Source organism: Arvicanthis niloticus, chromosome 5, assembly GCF_011762505.2.
Source record: "Arvicanthis niloticus isolate mArvNil1 chromosome 5, mArvNil1.pat.X, whole genome shotgun sequence".
Classification (NCBI taxonomy): Eukaryota; Metazoa; Chordata; class Mammalia; order Rodentia; family Muridae; genus Arvicanthis; species Arvicanthis niloticus.
Window position 1 is genome coordinate 32,794,931 of NC_047662.1, and position 15,439 is coordinate 32,810,369.

A 15,439-nucleotide genomic window follows, 5' to 3' on the forward strand; every position below is an offset into this window, starting at 1 on the left:
GACATACCTCTTATTGATCTCTGTCACACTTGACCAATAGGCAGTAGGTCTGGGCCTAGGATTAGGAAACCAGCAGCTTCTACTTCCTATTTCTTGGGATATTTACTCTTTGGTCCTAACTACTATGTGTGGGAAAACAAATTATTTTGTGGAGAGGTTCATGTGGAGACAGGCAGAACCAACATGCCAGCCATGTGTAAAAGTGAATCCCCAAACCTAGTTTGTCCCTGCCACCCTGCCCAATCTAGCACTGTATGCAATAGATGAGCTGTCTCTACCCAGCCAGCCCTTAGTGTTTCAAAATTTAGTTCTGTAGTAGTTTGTTACATAGCAAAAGCTTATCAGGATAAATTCCAATACAAAATTCTTCAGTAATGAATGCTAACTAAGCATTTGGAACCAGAGGTAAAAAGCACCAGAAGCAAACTACTAGTGCAAACTCATACCCCTGGGTTATTTTTTCCCTTTGGTGCTGGGGATCGAATCCAGAGCCTCATCCAAGCTAGGCAAGTGCGTAGGTCCCATTGAGCTACATTCTTAGCCCCTTTAAGACAGTTTTAATGGAAATCTAAAATTGCCCAGAAAGCTATCAGTGAGAGTTTAAAGGAAGGTAAAGACAATGTGACTAGGAAGTGAAGGATGGGGGTTGGGGGGACAACGTGCTAGGAAGGGACTGAAAGTTTGGTATGACTGTTGTCCATAATAACACAACAGAAAATGCACTTGATGAGCTCAATAAAATAGCTAAGGATTGTTAAAGCCATCATAGTATTGCCTGTCTTCTTACTACTTAAGATAAAATATAAGATGAGAGAGAAAATCCTTTTTTTAAGAGGTAAGAAAGAAGGTGGGGGCATGGTGCCACATGTCTTTAATTCCTGCATCCATATCAGAGACAGGCGGATCTCTGAGTTTGAGGCCAAGTTGGTCTACACCAGGCCAACCAGAATTACATAGCAAAACCCTGTCTCAAAAATCCAAACCAAACAAAAGGCAGAAAGATACAAGAATATGCTTCATAGATTTGTTTCAGAGCAAAGATTTCTGTAGGAATTTGCTAAGGGAAACCCTTGCAGACTCCTTGTTATACAACAATTTTAAAATATTTTAGGACTGGAGAGATGGCTCAGCAGTTAAGAGCACTGACTGCTCTTCCAGAGGTCCTGAGTTCAATTCCCAGTAACCACATGGTGGCTCACAACCACCTGTAATAGAAAAATACTTTAACTGCCGGGCAGTGGTGGCTTATGCCTCTAATCCCAGCACTTGGGAGGCAGAGGCAGGCAGATTTCTGAGTTCGAGACTAGCCTGGTCTACAGAGTGAGTTCCAGGACAGCCAGGGCTACACAGAGAAACCATGTGTTGAAAAGCCAATAAAATAAAATAAAATAAAATAAAATAAAAGTTAAAAAACATTAAAATTAACTAAAATACAATTACATGAATTTCATTCCTCTTTTCATTCCCTCTCCAATTTATGGCCTCCTTTCTTTAATTACTGAGGGTTCCCCAGCTTGCTGTCTTGTAGCTGTAGCTGCAGAAGAGGCACAAAGTAGAGAAGGGTTTATCTTCAGAGACCTTTGTGGCTCTCGTCTTGAACTTTGATGATACACAGAACTCCTCAAACTGTTAAGGCAGGCCTTTTGTTAGGACAATTGCCAGTATGGACTGAGAAGGTTCAGAAGGAGTATACAAATGGAACACACTGCTCTTCCAGCCCTGCCTCTTCATCTTTTTAAACTCCCAACCTTTCCTAGGCAAGGAGAAGGAGAATACCTACTTGTCTAATGGCAAAGAACAAAACAGAAGCACACCATGTCTAAGAAACAACACTGGACCTAGTTAAGCACTGCTACATGTGCTCACTGGAGTTTCACAATTTCTGCAATTAGTATTGCTACACATGATAAACTCATCCCAACCCTGTCCACAGTCACATGATCACTATGTAATTCTTTACCTCATGGGTCCTCTGATGAAGAATCACATCCAAGTCTTGTGGCTGAGAAATTTCACTTAAGAGGACTCATGTACCTGCACCTCGTTCAGAGGACCTGCTGCCTAACATTGCAAAGAGATGACACTTTTGATGAAGAGTCCTGTGAAGGACTGAGAATTAATTTCTCAAGCAGGAAAAATAGAAATAATTTATATTTTGGGAGTTGTCTGAGGTGGTTTTAAAATATAGCTCATGATTCTTTAATCCTCCTCCACTGAGAGGTGAGGTCCGATTAGGGATTCCCTGTTCTTGGATTTAGGTTCCATGGTTCACTGACTGACAGAGTATGGTTGAAATAATGCTATGCTAAGTTTGGGGCTTGGGCATTAGTGTCTTTCTAACCATATTCTATTAATAGTGGGTATGTGGCTACAACAGGTTGGAGTTGTCTGGGAAGAGGTATCTCAATTGAAGAAATGCCCCCATTTGATTGGCCTACAGGCAAATCTGTTGGTCATTTATTTTCTTGATTGATGACTGATATAGTAGGGACCAACCCACTGTGGGCGGTGCTAAGCCTGGGTAGGTGGTCCTGGATGGTATAAGAAAGCAGGCTGAGTAAACCATGAGGAACAAGCCAGTAAGCAGCACTCCTATATGGCTTTTACCTCAGTTCCTACCTCCAGGTTGCTGCCTGAATTCTTGCTCTGATTTCCTTTAAGGGTGGACTATGATGTGAAAGTGTAAGTCAAATAAACCCCTTTCTCCCCAAACTGTGGTTATGCTGTTTTATCACAGCAACAAGAAACTCTAAGCTAAGATGAACAAAGAATCAGTTGTCCAAAGAATTCAAGGTCAACTTGGATAAAACTGAAAGACTGTCTCAAAATAAAACACCAAAGAATCAAAATGAACAAAAAGTTCATCAACAAAAACCAGAACAACAAAAATTAAAAGTCAGGTGGAAAAAAAATCATATTACCTGTAGAATAATATCTCAGAAATCATGCAAACAGAAAATATAATAAAATATCTAAATCACTGAAAGAAAAGCTCCCACCAACACAGATTTCTGAACCCTGTAAAATTCTCCTTCAAATGTGAAGGAGAAATAAAAAGAAAAGCTAAAATAGCATTTTTCAAGAAATGTTAAGTTCTTTAGTAAGATGTAGATCAGAAATCTAGATTACAAAAAGGAAGGGCTAAGGCTTATAGCTCAGTGATAGAACACTTGCTTAGTATGTACAAGACCCTAGGCTGGATTCCCAAAGCATGGATAGATAGACAGACAGACAGACAGAATAGATAGGCTGGATTCCCAAAGCAGATGGATAGACAGACAGACAGACAGACAGACAGAATAGATAGGCTGGATTCCCAAAGCAGATGGATAGATAGATAGATAGATGAGTAAATGAAAAAATAAGAAAGACTGGAGACAAGCACTTTTATTCTTAATTACTAAAATTATTCTAAATAATTACCAATAACATATTTGATTACCTTTGCTTATATGTGAATATATATGCTTAAATATACATGGAATGATTAATACCAATGTCTTATCACTCAACTGTTCTACTGCTTCGAAGAGGCATCATGACCCAAGTAACTCTTTTTTTTTGTTTATTTGTTTGTTTTGTTTTTTTCTTGAGACAGGGTCTCCCTTGAGTGTTCCTGGCTATCCTGGAACTCACTATGTAGATAATGCTGGCTTCAAACTCACAGAGATCTGCCTGCCTCTACCTTCTGAGTGCTGGGATGAAAAGCCTGTGCCACCACTCACATGTGTGACCAAGGCAATTCTTATAAAACAAACACCACTTAGTTGGGAGCTTGCTTATTCTAAGGAGGTTAATCCATTTTCATCATGGCAATATACATGATGCTAGAACTGAGAACTGCATCCTGATCCACAGGTGGAGAAGGTATGAGTAAGTGAGTGACTTTTTTTAAAAAATGGAATTGAAGGGCCATTCTATGATATGGAACCCATAACCCATGCCTGACATGGATGAAGTGGCTATGAACCTGGGACTAAATATATCATGGGCCTGAGGGGAAATCCTACTATTATTCTGCTAAAGGAACAGAGTAATAAAATGACTCCTAATGACACACTAGTACGCCTTTAGTTCAGTGCTCATTAGAGAAGCTCCTTCTTGTAGTAGATCAGAATTAACAAAGGGATCCATAACTGGACAGTGTGCAAAGTGAGAAAGTTTTGAGCACTCATCCCCTAACAGCTCCAAGATCTAAGTGGAAAAGGAGAAAGCTTGTAAGAGTCAAGTTGGTGGATGACTTTGAGGAAATAGTGTCTTCTAGACACAACAGAGCTGAAAACACATCTGAACTCAGAAACTATGACCTACACAAGTTCAAATCATTCAAGGGGACACCAAGCTATTTGTAATGTTACCAGCTGTGAAAGGGAAACTCAGTTTTCTCTAATAAAGTGATACGGGGTGTATCAACCATACATACTCCAGGACCTGATCCATGTCAAAGAGTAGTAGCTGGCCTCTATATTTTTTGTGTGCTTTTGCTTTTTTGATATTTTTGTCATATATTTGGTTTTTACTTTTTCTTTTGATTTCTTTTGTTTTGGTTTTTCCTTTTTGAGAGCGAGAGAAGAACATGAAGTTAGGTAGGTAGGAAGGGGGAGGATCTAGGAACAGCTGGGGGAGGGGAAAGAGTATGATCAAAGTATATTTAAATTGAAATAAAAGAGAATATAAGTAATAAAATTGTATGCCTACAAATTAATTAAGCTAGATGAATGTAGCAGCTTGATGAAAGACAATTTCCTGAGACTTAGGCAAGAAGGCAGACAGAGGCTGAGCATAGTGCTATGTGGTTGTAATCAGAGCGTCTCGGGAAGCTGAGTTCTGACTGCTTGAGCTCAGAGTTCAGGTCCAATCTGAGCAAACAATGAGACATTTTCTCTTAACAAAAAGGAAAATATGATCAGAATAGGCATACATATATTAAACAAAACAAATACTGGTAAATTCTACCAAATATTTAAGGAACAAATTATACCAATTCTACACAATCTCTTTTAGAAGACAGAACAGATGAAATGCTTATTAAACTCATTTTATGAGGTCAGCATTATTTTAACACCAAACCCAAAGACATAACAATAAAAAAATGTAGGCTAACATCTCTCATGAACAAAGATGTCAAAATCTTCAATGAAGCATTAAAAAGTCTTATCCAATACTGTATAGAAAGGATATATGACACAAACAAACAGAATTTATCCTACGTATGGAAGAGTGATCTAACATTAAAAACTGATCAATGTAAGCTGGTGTAGTAGCTTCTATCAGTAATCCTAGCACTACGGAGACTGAGACAAGAGGATTTTGAGTTTCAGGCTAGTCTAGGATACATGCTGGAATGTAGGCCGGCCATGGCTATATATAGCAAGGTCTTATCTCTAAACTTTTTAAAAATCCTCTATTTTTAAAAGAATTATTTATTTTATGTATATGAGTACACTGTAGCTGTCTTCAGACACACCAGAAGAGGGCACCAGATCCCATTACAGATGGTTGTGAGTCACCATGTGGTTGCTGGGAATTGAACTCAGGACCTCAGGAAGAGCAGCTACTGCTCTTAACCGCTGAGCCATCTCTCCAGCCCTAATGACTGTTTTTTTAAAACTTGGAAGCTTTTCATCCAAATTTGGATGGTGACAGTCTCACTGGATTCTGTAAGGGATCATCAAGAAGGGAATGTCCAACTAAGTGAAATCAGCTCTGGGTCCCCAGCTCTGAGTTCACAGAACAGTTGCCCTACTTTTTGCCCCCTTGACAAATGAAAGCTTCTCTGAGACAATTTCAAATGCCAAAGAGTTTTTTTTTTTTTTTTTTTTTAATTCTACCTAGGTTCTGATAATGCCATGCATCCTATCAGATCACCACGGTCTAAGACTGGTCTTTAATAATAATAAGATCAATGGAAAGCCCACATACACGTGAAAACTGAACAACGCTCTACTCAATGATGACTTGGTAAGGAAGAAATGAAGAAAGAAATTAAAGACTTTTTAGAATTTAATGAAAATTAAGACACATCATACCCAAACTTGTGGGTCACAATGAAAGCAGTGCTAAGAGGAAAACTCATAGCTCTAAGTATCTACAAAAAGAAACTGGAGACAGCATACACTAGCAGCTTGATAGCACACCTGAAAGCTCTAGAACAAAAAGAAGCAAATACACCCAAGAGGAGTACAAAAAGACTATACAAAGAATCAAAAAACCAGGAGCTGGTTCTTTGAGAAAAATCAACAAGATAGATAATCCTTAGCCAGACTAAAACAGAGGGCACAGAGATAATATTCAATTAATAAAATCAGAACTGAAAAGGGAGACATAACAACAGAAATTGAGGATATTAAAAAAAATCATCAGATCCTACTACAAAAGCCTATACTCAACAAAACTGGAAAATCTGGATGAAATGGACAATTTCCTAGACAGATACCAGGTACCAAAGTTAAATCAGGATCAGATAAACCATCTAAATAGTCCTGTAACCCCTAAAGAAATAGCAGCAGCCATTAAAAGTCTCCCCACCAAAAAAAGCCCAGGACCAGATGATTTTAGTGCAGAATTCTATCAGACCTTCCAAGAAGACCTAATACCAATTCTCTATAAACTATTCCACAAAATAAAGACAGAAGGAACACTACCCAATTGTTTCTATGAATCCACAATTACACTCATACCTAAACTACACAAAGACCCAACAATGAAATAGAACTTCAGACCAATCTCCCATATGAATATCGATGCAAAAATACTGAATAAAATTCTCAAAAACCGAATCCAGAAACACATCAAAACAATCATTCATCATGATTAAGTAGGCTTTAACCCAGGAATGCAGGGATGGTTCAATATTCGGAAATCCATCAACATAAACCACTATATAAACAAACTAAAAAAAAAAAAAAACCCCACATAATTATCTCACTAGATGCTGAGAAAGCATTTGACAAAATTTAACACTCTTTCATGGTAAAAGTCTTGGAAAAAACAGGAATTCAAGGCCCATACCTAAGCATAGTTAAAGCAATATACAGCAAGCCAGTAGCCAACATCAATCTAAATAGAGAGAAACCTGAAACAATCCCACTAAAATCAGGGACTAGACAGGGTTGCCCTCTCTCACCCTACCTATTCAATATAGTACTCAAAGTCCTAGCTAGAGCAATTAGACAACAAAAGGAGATCAAAGGGATACAAATTGGAAAGGAAGAAGTAAAAAATATCACTATTTGCAGATGATATGATAGTATATTTATGTGACACCAAAACTTCCACCAGAGAACTCCTAAACCTGATAAACAACTTCAGCAAAGTGGCTGGATATAAAATTAACTCAAACAAATCTGTAGCCTTCCTCTATTCAAAGGATAAACAGGCTGAGAAAGAAATTAGGGAAATGACACCCTTCACAATAGTCATACATAATATAAAATACCTGGGTGCAAATCTAATCAAGCAAGCAGCAGATCTGTATGAAAAGAACTTCAAGTCTCTGAAGAAAGAAATCGAAGATCTCAAAAGATGGAAAGATCTCCCATGCTCATGGATTGGCAGGATTAATACAGTAAAAATGCTCATCCTTTGAGAGCAACCTGCAGGTTCAATGCAATCCCCATCAAAATTCCAACTCAATTCTTCACAAAGTTAGAAAGAGCAATTCTCAAATTCATTTGGAATAACAAAAACCCCATGATAGCGAAAACTATTTTCAACAATAAAAGATCTTCTGGGGGAATCACCATCCCTGACCTCAAGTTGTACTACAGAGCAATAGTGATAAAAACTGCACGGTGTTGGGACAGAGATAAGCAAGAAGATCAATGGAATAAAATTGAAGACCCAGAAATGAACCCACACACCTATGGTCACTTGATCTTTGACAAAGGAGCTAAAACCATTCTGTGGAAAAAGAGCATTTTCAACAAATGGTGCTGGTTGAACTGGAGGTCAGCATGTAGAAAAATGCAAATCGATCTATTCTTGTCTCCTTGTACAAAACTCAAATCCAAGTGGATCAAGGACTGCCACATAAAACCAGCTACACTGAAACTAATAGAAGAGAAAGTGGTTAAGAGCCTCAAACACATGGGCACAAGGGGAAAGTTCCTGAACAGGACACCAATTGCTTATGCTCTAAGATCAAGCATTGACAAATGGGACCTCATAAAATTGCAAAGCTTCTGTAAGGCAAAGGACACTGTCAATAGGACAAAACGGCAACCAACAGATTAGGAAAAGATCTTTACCAATCCTACATCTGATAGAGGGCTAATATACAACATATACAAAGAACTCAAGAAATTAGACTCCAGACATTTAAATAACCCTATTAAAAATGGGGTACAGAGCTCAACAAAGAATTTTCAACTGAGGAATATCAAATGGCCAAGAAGCACCTAAAGAAAATGTTCAATGTCTTTAGTCATCAGGGAAATGCAAATCAAACACCCTGAGATTCCACTTCATTCCAGTTAGAATGGCTAAGATTAAAAACTCATAACAGCAGATGCTGGCTAGGATGTGGAGAAAGAGGAACACTACTCCATTGTTGGTGGGATTGTAAGCTGGTACAACCACTATGGAGATCATTCTGGCAGTTCCTCAGAAAATTGAACATAGTACTACCTGAGGATTCAGCAATACCACTCCTGGGCATATACCCAAAAGATGCTCCAACATATAACAAGGACACATGCTCCACTATGTTTATAGCAGCCTTATTTATAATAGTCAGAAGCTGGAAAGAACCCAGATGTCCTTCAACAGAGGAATGGATATAGAAAATGTGGTACATTTACATAATGGAGTATTACTCAGCTATTAAAAACAATGAATTCATGAAATTCTTAGGCAAATGGATAAAACTGGAAAATATCACCCTGAGTGAGGTAACCCAGTCACAAAAGAACACACATTGTATGCACTCACTGATAAGTGGATATTAGCCCAAAAGCACACAATATCCAAGATATAACTCACAGACCACATGAAGCCCATGAAGAAGAAAGTCCACAGTGTGGGTGCTTCAGTCCTTCTTAGAAGGAGTAACAAAATACTCACAGGAACAAATATGGAGATAATGTGTGGAGCAGAGACTGGAAGAGGGACTGTCCAAAGAGTGCCCCACCTGGGGATTCATCCCAGGTGCAATCACCAAATGGAAACACTGTTGTGGATGTCAAGAAGTGCATGCTGACAGGAGCCTGATATATCTGTCTCCTGAGAGGCTCTGCCAGAGCCTGACATATACATAGGCAGATGCTACAGCTAACCATTGGGTTATGGGGTTCCCAATGGAGGAGTTAGAGAGAAGACTGAAGGAGTTGAAGGCACTTGCGGCCCCATGGGGAGATCAACAATACCAACCAGAGCTCCCAGGGTCTAAACAGCCTGGGAACACACATGGAGGGACTCATGGCTCCAGCTGTATATGTAGTGGCAGATGACTTTGTCCTTGTCGGGCATCAGTGGGAGAGAAGGTCCTTGGTCCCATGAAGGCTAGATGCCCCAATGAAGGGGAATTCAAGAGTGGGGAAGTGGGAGTAGGTGGATAGGAGGGGGAACACCCAAACAGAAATAGGAGGAGGAAGAATGGGATAAGGGGTTTCTGAGGGGGCAGAGAATGAGGAAAGGGGATATTATCTGAAATGTAGATAAAGCATCCAATAATAATAATAATAATAATAATAATGATAATACCCAAAACAACAACAAAAAACAGGTAATGGAACTGGCTATCGAAGTTGAGCATTTGAGACTTTTCGGCAGCAATTTAATATTATCCATATTACTGGGATTCCTTATAACTGTCAAGGACAAGGGACTGTGGAAGGGGCCCATGGAACTTTAAAACATTATCTTTATAAAATAAAAAAGAGGGGGGTATATCCCTGTATACCGCAAATTTATTTAAGTCATGTTCTTCTTATTTTAAATTTTTAAAAAAAAATTTGGATGCCAAGGAACTTTCTGCTGAGTGTCTATGGCACTCTACAACTAGACATACTTATGCACAGGTGAAAGGGAAGGATCCACTTACTGGTATACGGCATGATCCCGATCAGGTATTTAATATGGGGAAGACGGCATGTTTGTGTTTTTTCTGCAGGATGCTGAAGGATCATGGTAGCTGCCAGAGCGATGGGTGAGACATACTGACGCCGGGACAAAGAATAATGCTGACCTGTGAGCTTGCTGAGTGCCCTGACAATGGTGACTGGGAAGCTGTATTGGACATAAGTTCCCAACCAACCTTTGCTTACCTATACCCCTGATGGGACAAGCTGCCTTGCCTCAAGTTTAGATCTCATGGAACAAAGAATCAAAAAGAGAAGTTATAATGACTCTTGTATTTTTCTTAAATGTGACCAGTTATTTGGACTCAATCATGGACTGGTCTAGAAATCAATCCAATATCGGAAATAACAGTCTTCATTTGGAAGTCTGGTTCTGGACATTTTCAGAGACATATTTGGAAGTTAGCTGCAGTTCTCTATGATGTTATGTTCGCAAGAGATAAAGTTGGGACAGGATCTGGATTTCAAACAAGTGTTGGTACATGTGTTAAGGCTCTTTTAATTATCAAGTTAAATTACTTTTGTTTCTTCTACAGCATTTAATGTGAAGTTCCATTGACTGTACTTTCTAATTACGTTAGTGTGTTGAAACCCAGCATGTGTGTTTCAGAATTCTATTAACCAGCGTTGTTTTATTGCACTGAGTATCACAGAACCTTGCTATTCTGAAAAATGCTTGCAAGTACTGGATGAAGTGAGTCAGGTTTTAAGCAGAAGCAAGAGGGTAGTGGGCTTGATTATTGCTGGTATAACAGCTTTAATTACATTAATTGCTAGCACCACTGCTTCTGCAATTGCTTTGACACAAGACGTTAAGACAGCTACTTTTGTTAATCATTTAGCAAAAAATGTTACTAATATGTTGAATATACAAGAGGATTTAGATAGGCATTTAGAAGAATAGATTGATGCTCTTTATCCTATTCAAATTATTGGAAGGAGGTTCAGAGTTTAAGAGTAAGGAGCCATCTCCAGTGTCATGTAGTAGGTTCACGTTAGTTTTAAAATTTACAGGGGCAGTCATTATAATTAGGAAAAAGTTTAAAGACACTTGCAGTGTATTTGGCATAATTCTAACACCTTTATGGATGTTTTAACTTTGCATAGTGAGCTTATGAATTTAAAGAATGCTGTTCTGCTAAGCGTTGATGCAGCAGAACTGCTGATAAAATTACCCATGGCCTGAGGTGAGTATTTCTATTTTGGTCAAGCTTCAAGAATGTCATGTATAGTTGATCATGCTAGCCCTTTTTGTCCTGGAAATTCTTTTATTCCTGCCCATCATGTTATAGCTTGTCTTTAACAACATCAATATGTTGGCAGACAAAGTACATGGCTAGAAACTGAAAATGGATCCTCAGACAGAGTTATCAAATTAACAGGCAGGCAAGTCAAGGACAGGTAAGATTCTGCACAGAGCCTTACCAACCTAAGACAGAAGGGCATTGTTTTTGATAATGCATATTCCACAATGGGTAAGGAAGGCATTCTTGGCAGAACTACATAAGACAAGTTCAGTCTTGTTTATGAAATAGAAAAGGAGAATTGGAGAGCTTTTGGTGCTGCTTGGCAAGAATCTGACATGGGCCAAGGACAAGGAAATACGCTGCTTGGCAGGATTCTGACATTAGGCTAGAACAAAGAAGTAATTTCAGGCAGGAATCTAAATATTAGGCTAGAACAAAAGTAATCTCATGCAGGAATCTAAATTTTAGGCTAGAACAAGGAAGTAGGCTTCAGACATGAAAATGACTTTGGGTTAGGACAGGGTAGGCTCAGACATTTTGGTCATCTTGATAAACCCTTAGAAACAGTGATCACGGGAGTGGTCATGGAACTTTGTTTATTGCCTTGCTTGTTCTTTGACTATTTGCATCTATTGTATTGCTAGTTCCTTAACCTAGAACTGACCTTAAGAAAGACTTGCATGTAATTAAAATGGTATAAAAGCAAAAAGAAGGAAGGGGGATGGGATATGGGTTTTCTAGGGAGGGGAAATGGGGAAAGGGGATGGCATCTGAAATGTAAATAAATAAAATATCCAATTAAAAAAGACAAAAATAAAACAAAAAAAAAAAAAGAAAGAAAAAGGAAAAAAAAATCTAATAAAAACAACCCCTTACAGGGGGAAAAAAATAAAAATTCTACCTAGATTTATAAGCGGACAGGGCTAGTTATTGGTAGAAGACTAAAGGAAATGTAGATACTATGTCCCAGGGGCAACTACAACTAGTTCCATCCTTGGCTCTTACCTGTGGGGGCCTGCATAGCTGAACTTGGGATGGTGGCAGCATCTTGGGGAACAGTGCTGGTGTCCGGTTCAGGGGTGCTGGTTGTTGGTGAGGTGGGTGGTGGGCTCAGCAAAGTCCGAGGTTTTCTCTGTTAAAATGGATGCGAAAAAGTTTGCTACCATAACAGGTGACATCTCTCCTCTATCCTTATCACTCAGTATGCCCATGAAACCAGCATATTTATGAATGGAACCAAACTTTATCTTTATTTTCTACTTAGTAACTGGCTCCAAAGTTGTATGTATTAAAAGTCCTTATTGAACATTTTCTGAATGTATATATATAATTTTGATTTTCTGAAGAGAAAGAGCTTAATGTACTTCCATGTTAGATTCAGTATCAGAAGAACTCCAAATCCTTTGTAAATTGGATAGATAAAACAAAAAGCATGCTATGGTTTAATGTTATTAGTTTGTTTCTTTCTCTAAATGGAAATGAACCTCCGACTCTACCAAATGCTTTCCTCTGCCTCCCTCCCCTTAGGTCATTACCTGCTATTCCTTCCCTTAATAATCTAACAGTCCCTAAAAACTCTACAAATTTATCTGCCTAACATCTTTAGGATTTTAAGCATTCTCTTCAATAGGAAATGTTCTCTGTTGCTCTCTTACCTTCCCTCTTAACTCCATCCCTTGTCCACATTTGTCTGTGTACTATTACTATCTGCTTACCCACTAATGGCCTCAATTAACCTACAGCTCTTTGAGGGTCTGAGTGCCAAACCTCACAGGACACTTGACATATAAGTATTAATAAATGTTTTTCATGAAGCATATAGTAGAGATTACCAATAAAGGGGGTGAGAGCTGAGAGAAACCTATTATCTTATATGCTGGAACTCAGAATGTTTCCAGAAACAGTTTCTAAAAGCCTTTTGGAATACAAAGAAAATACAACCCATTACCAAGATCCAACAGTCCTCTTTCAAAAAGTACTGGTGTGAGGTATACTGCTAGAAGCTCTATAAATATGTTTGCCTTTTAGGGACATGTAATCTAGAGAGATCTGCTGAGAGCAGTGACCATACATCAAACAACTTCACATGGAAAGCCAGCATGCAAAACCCTCATGAAAAATGGACATATGAGCCAGGTGATGGCAGTGCATACTTTTAATCCCAGCATTTGGGAGGCAGAGACAGTTGGATCTCTTGAGTTTGAGGCCAGCCTAATCTATGGAGGCATTCCAGGATGTCCAGAAACTTGGCTACACCAAGAAACCCTGTTTTGGAACGAAACCAAACCAACCAACATCAAACAAACAAGAAATGGATATGTGCTTGTATCATCAGATACTCCTGAAGGTAGAATTCCATGTAAATAGAAGCCAAGGGAAATAAATACTAGCTCAACTTCAATGAGCTGGTGCTATGATTTCAAGCATCCCTCAGAGAGCAGCCCGGTGAGTGGGGTACTTGGATATTATAGAAGAGAAGCCTAAAGATGGAAGGTATCATTAGCATTTTAGATAGGTATAATTACACATATTTTACAGATTCATGTGTTAACTTAGCTGCATTTTACAGGGGAGAAGGGGGCTCAGCACCCCACTGAAAGAAACCATTCCAAAGTCACATTCTTGGCCATAAATAGAAATGGGACCAAAGCCTAAATCTATCTGGTTTCTAAGACTTCCTTTTTGTTTAAAAAAGAAATGGTGCCATCTCACAGAAGGCACATAATTTCATACTTTATGTAAAAGAATAAAAGGGGGGAATTAGGATCAGATATTAGAACACAAAACACAGGATATCATGAGAATGTTTATTTTCAAGAGGATGAAAAGAAGATATGGGCTACTTTGTTTCAAACTTCATGAGGGGCAGAGCAGAGGCAATCATAGTATCATAGGTCTTGGTTTTCAAAGGATACTAAAGGCCCTTTAATATAATCATCTTCAATATTTCTGTCTTCTTCTTCCTGAAATAGCCCTCTTACAGAGCCACCTAGTCCCTAAGAAAACTCCTGGCAACCATAGGGCTTACTACTATTTTGAGATAGTTCCATGTATTTGAAAAACAAAGACCTTCTGTGTGATTTTTGACTTACTGGATCTTATTTTGTCTTTGGAGTCTCTTAGATATATACATTCACTCTTTTGATTACCCTCAAGATATACCACATGCCTCTCTGACCTTGGCATCCTTAAGGCCTTCAGCCTCTCCTCTACAACATGAATAAGAGAAGAGTAATAAAGTAATTGTGTAATAGAGGTAGCAGTAGTAGTGGCGGTGGTAGTAGTAGTGGTAATGGTAATACTAATAAGAATGTAGTAGATAATAAGGACCAGGATTAGGTGTTAGTGGCAACAGATCAGAAACAGCATTGTATGTTATACAGAAAGATTAAATATGAGAATTCATATCCAATCAAAAAAATAGACAACTAAGACTGATAACATCATGACTAAAATTATCCATCCATCCATCCATCCATCTTCCATATACAGAACATCTCCCAAGAGACTGAGATATAAGGCACTGCAGGAGAAAAAGAGAAGAGATTAGGTAACTGACCCCGGGGAGCTTATATTCTATAAGGACAGAGGTTAGCCAGAGTTACTAACAAGCATAACAAATAAGTTAACCAAATAACTAACTCTGGGGAAATATGGAAACTGCAGGGTATTATTTCCATAGGGTGACTCAATCCAATTCAGGAGGGAGGCTCTGAGAAATCTTTGATCACTGGGAGTCAATTGGAGGTGAGATGCTAACAGGCCATAGAGAACCTTTTTCAGATCATTTCTTTTGCTAGGGAAGATATCCATGAATAGGTGGAATGACTTAAGAGGTCATACTTTCAGTAATAATGCTCAGTGAAGCTGGACTTGGTCTTTTCCCAAGTTACAAGAAAATATATGTCTCTTAGGTATAGAAGATGTGTATTCTGTAGCAATCTTGGAACTAGATCTAGGAACCTATCACTGCAGTCTAAGTTTTAACTTACTCCATAATAAAATAATGTTAATAGTATCTCTCAGAGTTTTGTGATGATCATGATATAGATGCCTTAGCATCTACTATAGCTTGACATTAAGTAATTAAGTGAAGTTCTTTAAAAGAAATGG

General features: G+C 38.5%; 2 protein-coding genes across 4 annotated transcripts in view; one reads left to right on the forward strand and one right to left on the reverse strand.

Moving 5' to 3' along the window:
• The window catches only part of Ctps1 (CTP synthase 1), a 63,740-nt gene extending 53,432 nt beyond the window's left edge, over positions 1-10,308 (forward strand). The window contains exon 19 of the mRNA XM_076934284.1: positions 10,112-10,308. The gene's annotated coding sequence lies outside the window, so the exon portion shown is untranslated. The remainder of the gene's footprint in view (positions 1-10,111) is intronic.
• The window catches only part of Scmh1 (Scm polycomb group protein homolog 1), a 119,257-nt gene that overhangs the window by 16,178 nt on the left and 87,640 nt on the right, over positions 1-15,439 (reverse strand). For all 3 annotated transcript variants that reach the window (XM_034502548.2, XM_076934281.1, XM_076934282.1), the window contains one exon: positions 12,332-12,458. In XM_034502548.2, coding sequence (XP_034358439.1) covers positions 12,332-12,458 — 127 coding nt within the window. The remainder of the gene's footprint in view (positions 1-12,331; positions 12,459-15,439) is intronic.